The 11,788-nt window shown below is 32.9% G+C and overlaps 1 protein-coding gene across 2 annotated transcripts in view; it reads right to left on the bottom strand.

Annotated features, from left to right (window-relative positions):
- The window catches only part of LOC118190296 (doublesex- and mab-3-related transcription factor A2-like), a 168,545-nt gene extending 161,848 nt beyond the window's left edge, over positions 1-6,697 (bottom strand). For both annotated transcript variants that reach the window (XM_085827261.1, XM_085827262.1), the window contains exon 1: positions 6,133-6,697. In XM_085827261.1, coding sequence (XP_085683387.1) covers positions 6,133-6,628 — 496 coding nt within the window. In that variant the 5' untranslated portion in view covers positions 6,629-6,697. The remainder of the gene's footprint in view (positions 1-6,132) is intronic.
- Between the last annotated feature and the right edge of the window lie 5,091 nt (positions 6,698-11,788).

The raw sequence follows: 11,788 nt of genomic DNA on the forward strand, positions 1-11,788 counted from the left end.
TTCTAAAAAACAAGGGGACATTAGTTATAAATCAGGGGAATTTTAAGTTTATAAACTGATTAAAAGTAGGTTGTTTGAGTTCTATAAATGAGTTTATCTCGTTTTTTATTTTTCGTGTTTTAATGCTATCATAAAACACAATATCTTTAAAAAATTATAATTGAAATCTTATGTAAATTGGTATACATGTTTAGAACACTTCATGTAAGAAGACAGATGATTTACTAATTGATAAATGCATTTTTTATAAAGTTCTTATGTGTTAAACATGAATTTTAATGAGAAAATATGCTTTTTCTTTGTTATATTACACATTCTAGCTTAAAAAATTTTTAAATAACTTTTAAAATTTTTCTTTGCTTTAAAATAATAGACCATCTCCTTCAGAATATCATTATGATGCGTTTGCATTTTACAAAATACGAAAATATATTATACTTTTTTAACACAGTGTTTGTAATTTATTGCAATATTTTTTTTTTTTTTTTTTTTTTTTTTTTTTTTTTACTTTACTCTAAAAATGCGAAATTAATGGTCATTAAATAACTCAGCCTCTTCATTTTTTTCATCATTAATTACTTTAAAGCCAAAATTAAATGCACAAACTTAAAAAATTTTAAAAAAGTGTTCGAAGGTATACAGCCCCCTTCAACGACTTTTTGATGAGCAAACTAAACGATTTCAAACCGAGCAATGGCAACACTGTAAAGGCAAAAAAACATTTTTATCACCAGCGCGCGAGGCTCTGTATCGGAAATTCTAAAGCTATGCTCATTTTAAAATTATTTACCGAAACTGCTGTTGAATAGAATTTTATGGTTTGAGTTCTTAGAACATGATATTTAATAAGAAAAGGTAACCCACAATACTTTAAAAAAACGCCCCTTTGAGCATACTTTAAAATCTGAAACCTTTCAGATCTTTTTTTCACTATTATCCTATACTTGAAGCAACTCTTACGTAGACGTTATCAATAATTCTAGTAAATTAAATCAGCTGCAGCATATATTTCTCTCATAACGTGAATCTTTTTGCTTCCCAAAGCAATCCCCTCATTTATGTACTTTTTCGCTTTCCCAGCAAAATTGTTGATACAGTAAGACCCCGCTTAACGCGGGGGATACGTTCCATCAAAGTAGAGCGTAATGCGAAACAGCGCTAAACGAGGCTATCTTTACATGTAAATATTGGGGTTAGGGGAAGATGGCTAGGAAATTGGTTAGGTATTAAATTTAAAAAGTATGTTTTTTTTTAATAAAAATAAAACCAAACATTTATTTCTTAAAGCCCAAATTAATACCACATTATTATTTCTTGCAAAAATAAAAACAAAATATAAATAACAAAACGAATATTCTTAAAAAAAACAAATAAAATTCTCAATTATATTTAGTTAGCCTTCCGCGTTTTCAGTGTTCTGCCTTTTTGTGACAAAAGCATCTAATGTTGTTTGCCTTTTTCTTTTGCGTTGTTCTCTTAAAAGTTCTTCATAAACGGATAGAGCATCTCTAACACCACGCCTTACTTTTGAGCTCCTGTCAAAATTCGGATCATTTTCAATGAATTGATCCATTATTTCAGTTATGGTAGACAAACTCCTTTTTACAAACGCCATCGAAAGTTCTTTTTGCTCTTCTTCTGAATCACTGCTGTCAACATTTTTGTGTTCTTCTTGTTCAGTTAATTCCTTGAGCTCATCATTAGAAAGACTAGCCGCTGCTTCTTGAATTATTTCTTCGACATCTTCCACATTTACCCCTTCAAAATATGTCTGTACAACACCGCACCAAACAAGAAATACAAGTACACTCTTTCGGATATGTATTTGAAACCTATCGCTGTATAATATTTCGGGGAATCCCCGTATGCTGCGAGCGATTTCGTGGAATCCCCGGGTTGAAATAAAAGAGCGCTAAACCGAAACAGCGCTAAACGAAACAGCGTTAAGCGTTGTCTTACTGTATATTTAAGTATTCTATTCTGAAGTACTTATGAATGAGAATTTCTTTCATATTCCTCTCAGAGGAACAGGATGTTTTAAAGTCCTTTTTTGTTCCTTTAACGATATTTTATCGATATGCTTGACCAGTAAATTCCAATAGTCAAGATTCCTATAGCATAACGATCTACTTAACCAACAGAGATCAGTAGATCGGGGAACTTTTCTCTATTGCGTAAAACTGCAGTTTTCCGTAAAGAGATAAATCTGATGCGAAAAGTGCTGCTTTGTCGCTAGATTATCTGTCAGAGCTAGATACAATAGAAATTATCCTTTTCAACTGATCTCCTCAAGCAATATTTTTAATAAGCATTTTTAGACTCAACACCCAGTAAGATAATATCAAAATTTTCTTATTTGTGTACGAGCTTTGGATCACATGCCTAAAAGAATTAAAAAGATTTTTAGAATAATCCTATTCTAAAAACGTTCCTCTATTCTAAATGTTGGGAAATTACACGAAACACTCTTTCAGTACCTCCAAAAATTGACTTACAAAATTTGACACAAACTTAAAATTGACACAAACTTAAAATTTTTAATTAAACAAAAATATAAAATTAAAACTTAAAATATAAAACTTAAAATTTAATCTAGGTTAAAAAACAAAAATATTTTTAACCTAGATTATATAATAGAATATGTTTGACTTGTTAAAAAAAGTATAAGCCTATTTTTATGGAGAAAGTGTAAGAAGTGTGCTGCAATATTTTGATGAGTTAGACCTCTATCAAAAGATTATTTTATTCTTGTCAGTCAAGCTGCCCTTTTACACAAAATATATCATTGAAAATTATAATTAATTAAACACCTTAAAAACATTTATTTTCTATTCGCTAACTTCATACAGCAATTAAATATGCAAAACACTTCAGCTGACTTAAAAAAGTACATAGGGTGCTCTGAAAGAGAAAATAAACATTAAACAAACCTGAAAAGAGACCACCTGAAGGGGTGTTGGAACTCTAAAATCTTCAAAAAATGGTGATTTCGGATTTTTGCATTTTCAAATTCTCTACACTTTTATCTTTCTAAAAATGCCATACTTTAACCTCTATGAAAATTAGAACTGTTAATAATCTAGTTATAATTTGTCATCGACTGCTTTGATCAATGAGGATTTTTACATAAAAACGCGTTTCTTTTTTCAAACGTGATTTTTTTTATACTCGATTTACCTTTTCTCACGAACTACTGCTCACAGGTATCTAACATTTTGATGGCTTATTTATTAGGTTTCCTAATATTTACTGAAATGAACTTTTTTTGATAAACTGAGGAAAAAATTTTTTTAAATTTTTTTGTGTGAGAAAAGGGCTAAATTTACTATGTCTGTAAATATTCTGTAAGTTACTCTAAAATTCAAAGTGTTTCAAAAGCTCATTTCAGTATAATCAGATAGGTATACTTTAATTACACAAAAATTTTCAAGAGTATATCTAAAGCAGATTTTGAGGAAAGGCACATCAAAAATGGCCAATTTAACATTGTCGGTATAGGAGTTGCTGATACCCCAAAGCAGTAGCTGCGAAGCTCTGTAATCAGTACGTAGATAAGTGGCACATATGACTTTTTTGGTGTTCAGGCTACATTCTCCAGATGATCAATAAAGGAATATTATGTTACATTATTAATCTAAGGATATAAATGTTTCCTTAACATGTTAGTCAGTATAATGATTTAGTGAATTGGCAATAGTTTTGAATATTTCAAAATATGTGTGAATGAATTTGTGTACACCAAAACCTCTTACTGTGACCATCTCCATAAGACAACCACTTCTGAAATTGATCAGTTCATCTGAAAATACACAGTTCTATGGAATATAACATTATCAATAACGATATCTTCTAAGGCGACAATTCTTAAAAGGTGGAATGCGAGAGGAAAAATATGTGATACGCTAAGAAACAAAGTATTTTTAACGATTAAATTGAAAAATCTCGTGAAGAAGAAGAAAAATTGATAGAAATTTCTTGCGATCGAATTCTAACTGAAGATTTCAAATATAGCAGACTTGTTAACTTTTGGCTGAACCGAAGAAAACAATTTGAAGGCATTTCAAATAAACCTATTAAATTTTTATTGTCTTTTTGCATAATCTATTTGTGGGAACAAGGATTTTCTTCCATGTTTTATTTAAAAAATAAATACAGAACAAAATTAAAAGCGGATCCTAATTTACGGTTAAAACTAAGGGAAATAAGACCAGACGCAAAGAAATTGATTTCTCTTAAACAGGCTCAAATTTTACACTAAATTTTAGAATTAAAGTGTTATATCTTAAATTTTGATCATTAAAATGGTAGCCAGTATTTAATCTAATGTTTCTTATGTGCACATATTTAATACAAATAGTCAACAGGTTGCGCAAATGGCAAAATATACTTTTTTTTTATATTTGAGAAATTGCAAAATAATCATTGTAAAATGTAGGGGTGTTACTAAAGTTTTTAAATGTTTGTTTAGATGGTACGCGTTAGTCAAAAGGTTGAGAACCGGCGTTCTAAGTCAACTTCCACCGAAGACTAAAACCACTCGAAACCACGATGTGTCATCTTAGTGTCACTATATTTATATTATTATATAAAACACATTTTGGGCTTTTAATAAATTGGACTTAGAGGGCTTTTGGACATTTTTTACTGTGAGCTTACTATGTAAAGTATTTAGTTCGCTTAAGTGTACTCTTAACAGTATAAGAAATTTCATTTAAGTTTAACTGATCTGCACATTTGTTGCAATATTAATGTCAGTGTAAAATTTTCCTGGAAATTACGAACTGTAGTAATACTAAATTAAAACTCAACCAATCAATTAAAATGCACAATGCTGTTGCTTTCTGGCCAAGTTAAAATATTGGACAGGCATGTCCAGGCATGTTGACAAAATATGAAAGAATTAGCTTTAAAAAATCAGAATTCATATGTGGCAACTAATAAAACTATTCTATAGTATATTTAAGTTCACGCATTAGTGTGAATGAAATTGTAAGCACGTTTATCTAAAGTGCAATATATGGCGACTACAGACACACATACTCTAAAAAAATTACACTATGCTTCTTCACATTCAGTAAAATAATTAGAATATTAATACTAAAACCTTTTCTTGCATTGGTACATTCATTCAGAAGTAGACACTTAATACAGAATTCTTGAAGTAAATTTTAAAAAGTCTCGGATTTCAGATAAAAGTGCTAACACCTGTGACTGAGAAATAATAAATGCCTAACATAAATACACATCTAATTTTTATTTAGAAAATTGAAATGAATAAATTGTATGATTTCTGAAAATACAACTCGTGTTTGTTTCACGGAAAATTATAATTTTTTTCTCATTTCCTTAATAATTTATATGCAAAATTTTCTAACAAAACTATAATCTTCTAAATCTTGTTTATAACATACTTATTCTAGCTATTGAAAAATTTACACATTTCAGTCACGTGAAAACTTTCAAACACATATTATCTTGAGGTTGGATAAATTAGCATAAATATTTTCTAATTATATATATATGCATAAAAATCAAATTAATAAATTAGAAAAATTCATAGAATGTTTTTGGTGTTAACTATTCTTGGGTTTTTTACCTTTGGTGCTGTTAATTTTATAACAATATTTTGAGTTTAGAGCAAAGTTGTATTCTCTGCGGATGAAGTAATAGATAATTAATTAGCTACATCGAAATTTTAAAAAATATTTTCTCACTTTTCTAAGCTGTAATCACTATATTTTATTATCTATGCTGATAAATTAGATTTGATATAGTTCCTTTCGGGTAAACAGCATAATTTATAGCATAATTTATTAGCTTCTACATTTTAAGAGCTTTTCATCTCTTTCTGAAGATGTTACTATTGTGCAAGTTTATCTCTCTTTCTATATATATATGATTTATATCAACTGTGTTTATTTATTAAGAAACAATTTTGTATTTGCTTCTGTTGTTTGGAAAGCAAGTCTTCGAGTTCTTGCAAATCCCTTTGCATTCGTATGATAAATTCAAAATTCAATGCTCATATATTAACAAAATTTAGTCTTTTTCGTTGCTGTTGTTGTTATTATTGCCCAAGCTCTAACCTGGTCAGGTTTTTAGGATAATAAGGGAGAAAAAGATTTTTCTCACCTGTGGATGAGGTGGATGTGGCGGCTGCTGCAGTATCAGGGCCCGATCTCCTCCCGCTGAGCATGTGGGCCATAGCGGCTGAGAAAGTGAACCCGGCTCGGTGCATAGCGAGGAGGCCCTCATGACACCCGTAGAGCAGACTCAGTTCCCGCGCCTCGTTCTCCTCCTGGGCCTGTTGGCGGCGGAGGGCCACCTGTGCAGCCATGACACGCTGTCGCTCTGCGATGAGCGTGCATTTCGCGCAAACGCAGTCTCGCCAGCGACAGTATCTTTTATGGCCCTTCAACGCCGACACCACCCCGTGGTTCCTGCAGCGGGCGCATTTTGGCGTCCTTTGGTAGCGCTCGGCTGACCGCAGGAGCAGCCCAGGGGTCGGCTGCCCTGGAGCGGCCAGAACGCCAGTAGGCACTGGCGCCCGGGCCAAACCTCCGGGCCCCGGCCAGGCCTCGGAGGAGCGAGGTGCGGCCCTGCCGTCTGTTCGGCCTGGGACACTCATCGAGGGCCTCGCACAGCCGAGTGCACTATCTTCTCCGCGATCCAACTTGAAACGTTTTCGTTTACCCTGCCTTCCAGATCGGATGAACGTGGCAGACTCACTCGAAGATCCCGCGGCGACGGCATCGTACCCACTCTCCGCCCATTGACGCCATTGGACACCAACCCCCTGCGTCAGAGGCGGCATCCTCCCCTCATTGGGCAATCCCTTTAGTTTCTCTTTCTACCTGCATTCGCGACTACGCCTTTTGCTCATACCCTCGACATTCCAACCCCGATACAGATTCCGACCACCCGTCACTGAAACACGAAGAACACTCAGCTCCCCCCCTCCTGCAAGGTTATTGTTATTTCCCCTTTTTGGCAGCCCCGGACGTTAAGGGGAGTTTCGGAAGATGAGTCATCGGTTTTTTAACGGCTTCTATCATATGCTCCGTCAACACTCAAAAGTTTTTCCCCCTTTTATAACTGTTTGCTTCCGCTCTCAAAGGTGTTTCATTTCGGAGGATATCCAAATAGGAGATAAACCGCCAATTGTGAGGCTCCCCCATAATGTCGGAGGCGGGATCGTACTATCAAGCTGGGGACGACAGTTATCGAATATATATCACATTTACACGTGTCTCGTTCTCTTTGTATTTGATTCGACGCCTGCAATTGACGTGACATTTATTAATGGCTTTTTTGCTTCTCCTCAGCAGTACGCTTGCCACAGTGAAGCTACGATTACAGGTATTTATTACAAGCCCACACGAATGCGAAGGAACGAAAAATGACATTATTTAGCAGACCTCTTTCAGTTGCTTTTATACCACTGCTAATGACAGCAATTTATGATTAAAACTTGACCCCAAGCATAAAATAAATTTTATTCAAAGACTTATCTTGTATTTGCTTCGGAGAAGAACTTGAGTTGAAAAGAACTTGAGTTGAAAATGAGCAATTTTTATTTGGAAAGTCAGCTGACAACAGCGAGTGTTAGCGAACATTAAAAGTATAAAAAAGCATATGATAAAGGATTATAATTCGCTTAGAGCAGGATGAATAATGGCTTATCTGTTAATAGTTTTTTTTATTATGAAAAAAAAAAGCTCTGAATTATTCAAAAAATAACCAAATATATAATTTATCCTAACTATTAATCGTAATAAATATGTACCTTTTTTGCTTTATATAATACCTAATTTATTACATTTAAATAGGATTAATTTATAAATAAAACATTCCTTTCCAAAAACTATGGATACCTGAATGCGCAAAAGACAGATTTTATTTTGTAAAAAAATTACTAGATTAGATACTTTTTTTGATTACTTTCTTAATAAATTTCATTAAGATTCCAGAAAGTGTTTAAATGTAATTTATAAATCCAGAAAACTACTAAAGCCTAACAACCATTATGCTTTTGCCTAATTCCAATTACTATGCAACAAACTTCTATGATGGGAATGCCTACTCTTGTCAGCGGATAATTTCCAAACGCAACAAGAGACGAAAGTTTTATTCATAATTGGCATCAACATTAAACTTTGAAATTTCTGTTCCAAATTTTATGCGTGTTCAGTTACATACATACTCGAAAGCCCTACTAGATAGTTTAAGTTATCGTTATATCTGAACTAGTATTCCAAAGACATGGGAAGGTTTTAACGAAACATTTTAATTTAATCTCTGACTTGTAACATAAACGACTTGTGCTACAAACAAGAACCACTACTCGTGGCGATGTATATTAAAAAAATAACAAATTATTAGATAAATAAGTAGATTAAACAAATGTAAACTTTGGTAAAGTAGTCTAAGATTATACATTCAGATATCTAAACTATAAGCTGCATTATTATTTTAAATGCGGATAAGTTTAAAGTATCAGCTGCGAGAAAATGCAAAGCCACGATAATTACTTTTAGATAGAGTTGGCGAACTTGTAACAGCGCTACATGAGTGCCAGAAGGTCTCTTTCTGTAAGATTCAAAACAGTCAGCTTATATATACTAAAAGTTAATTTGTATTCTGGTGAAGAATGCGGAAGGAAGCTGTCATAGTGAAGATCAAAATCATAATAACTGGTTAGTTAGCATAAAGTAAAAATGAAAGATGAAAATATCGCTGACTCCTTCATTTTCAAGACATTGCTGTTTCGAAAAACGTAACAGTAGCTGTTGTGTCTCAAATTCAAATTGGAGTATAAGGTTATAAGGCATTTTCTCTCTCCTTTCAGCGTGCCTTCGTGGTGTAACGGTAGCATACTCGGCGTATATTCGAGAGATCCAGGTTCGAGTCTTGGCGAGCGTCCTGCTCATTTTTTACATCTCCTGCTTCAAAAATAACCTAATGTTTCTACAGTGGCGCCCTAACTAAAAAAGGTGGTGGATGATGATTCTTCACCACCAGGATTTGGCGACTGGGTCTCCTAATCCCCAGTCGCATTTTGAAAGAGGAAGTATATAAGTTACAAATGAGAGGAATACGACCCGATCCACCTGGTCTAAATATAGATTTTATGATCCTGTTTGGGTCGTCTCTAAGTTTATAAGGTATTTCTCTCGCCTTCTTAGCATGCTTTCATAGTGTGGTGGTCTGCACGCTGGTCGCGTATCCAGAGGTTCGTGTTTCAATTCCCGGTGAAGAAGTTGCTCATTTTTCATCTCGCCTGCTTCCAAAAAATACCTAATGTCTCTGCAGTGGCGCCCGAACTAAAAGTGTGGTGGATGATGACTCTCCACACCCAAGATTAGGCGATTGGCGAGTGTGATGACTCTCCACACCCAAGATTAGGCGATTGGGTCCCCTAAAACCCAAGTCGCCCTTTAAAAGGGGGAGTATATAAGGTATTTCTCCCACCTTCTTAGCATGCCTTCGTAGTGTGGTGGTCTGCACGCTTGATACGTATCCAGAGGTCCGTGGTTCGATTCCCGGAGAAGGCGTTACTCATTTTTCATCTCGCCTGCTTCCAAAAATTACCTAATGTGTCTACAAGTTCACCGCAAAACCAACCTCAAGCACAATTACAACATTAAAACACAAACTATAAACACACAATTAGCACATATCAAGTAAAAAAATCAAGGACATATAGAATTAAGAAATCACAAGGCATAAAATCATTAGTATCTCAAGTCAAAATGAATAAAATTACAAGTAAAATCTCCAAATCAATTTTATAAAATTTTAAGATCACTAAAATACAAATAAAAATACAATAAAAGATAATTTTTAGTTAATACAGTTATAATTTTGATTATATAAAAACACCACATGCACTTCGTTTAACGTTTATAACTCCTGCAATCTCTTTGGAAAACTTACGTAATTTATTATAACTTATACATTCAAAATTTGCAATTTTCACTTGTCGTAGATTTTCTGTTTGTTTACATTCAAACGCAAAGTGCCTGGTGGAGCCATGTAAATTACAAGCTAAAAGCATAATGAATTTTCCTGTATACCAAATCTACTAAGATATTTCGGAAATCTACCATGATTTGTTACAAACTGATCTGCATCTATATCATTATATATTGGTATTTTTTTATTTAATTTTATATTTTATTTACTTTTTATTTAATTTTATATTTTATTTACTTTTATATTTATTTACTTTTATATTTTATTTACTTTTTTATTTACTTTTATATTTTATTTATTTTTATATTTTATTTACTTTTATATTTTATTTACTTTTTATTTACTTTTATATTTTATTTACTTTTATATTTATTTACTTTTTTATTTACTTTTATATTTTATTTACTTTTATATTTATTTACTTTTATATTTTATTTACTTTTTATTTACTTTTATTTTTTTTTACTTTTTTATTTACTTTTATATTTTATTTACTTTTATATTTTATTTACTTTTATATTTATTTACTTTTATATTTTATTTACTTTTTTTATTTACTTTTATATTTTTATTCAATAAGCCCTTATTTTTTACTGAACTATTCCATTGTTGCGACCATTTATCAAGATAATATTTTTTGCGTTACTCTGATTGCATATATCTTTGAGCTGGATATTTCTAAAAAAATTTCATTTTCCACCATGGCCGCCTCCTTAGTCAGCACGTCCAACCTCTCGTTGCCGGCAAAGCCCACATGAGCTTTAACCCTATGTAAAATACAGTGTTGCTTCTTTATATTTCTTAATTTTTTTTTATTTCATTAATTACCGGACTAGACAATGACTGTAACAAGGTAAGGCAATCTGTATAAATATTAACAGGAGCAGGAACACTTACCACATGACAAGAACACTTACCACATGAGCAGGAACACATACCACTTATCACAGACTGTAATAACATCATAGATCATAGTCTAGATATTTTAATTGAATTTTAGGCTTTTAAATGATTTTATATATTTTTAAGATAATTTTATCAATTTAACGATCATTTGTGAGCTGAGGATTTTATTTTACTTTAGTGTAGTTATTTTGCTCTGGTCTAACCGGGGCTTTAAGTACCTAAGTTAAAATTAATATTGCTGTCAGATTATAATTATTTTCTATTGCATTTTTAACTACAGAACACCTTATTACGCGTGACCTTGGTGTGACCTTCTGCAGGTTCTTTTCCTTTTGGGAGTTCCCCGATGGATCTTTGAGGTGCTTAGTTATTTATATTGTTTTATGGTTTGAAGCGAGTTTTATTATGTGACAGAAACTGCCTCTCTGTGAGTGTTTTTATCTGTGATTGTTTTATTGCGTAAGTGCTTGTTTGTGTTTTGTGTCATTTTCTTATCTTTTAGTTTTTCTACTAAACCTTCTGTATTTTTGGTTAGTTATTTTATGTTTTCGGTGATGTTTTATCAGCATGATTTTTAGAGTAAGTGAGAGTTGGAATGCTGATTGTATATTTTTAAGTTCTTTCTGGTTTCTTTATACCAATTTTTTTGTACTCGGGGCTCGGGTTTTGGGGACCCGGTTTTAATGTGTGGTTTAGTTGGCTTTTAAATTAATTTTTTGTTTTGCTCAGCTAATGAGAGGAGGAACCACGGGTCTCTGGTTGCCATCGTTTTGGTTTGGAGGAGGGTTGACCTATTTTTAATCATATGGTCCCGCTGTGACAAGACGGATTGGGTCTCCCTCGAATAGTTCACCACTTATCACATTATTGAATGCACAGCATTCGGACTGAAAACCTGAGTTATAAT

This window comes from Stegodyphus dumicola, chromosome 11, assembly GCF_044657685.1.
Source record: "Stegodyphus dumicola isolate Sdum_Otavi_A_Nest chromosome 11, ASM4465768v1".
Lineage (NCBI taxonomy): Eukaryota > Metazoa > Arthropoda > Arachnida > Araneae > Eresidae > Stegodyphus > Stegodyphus dumicola.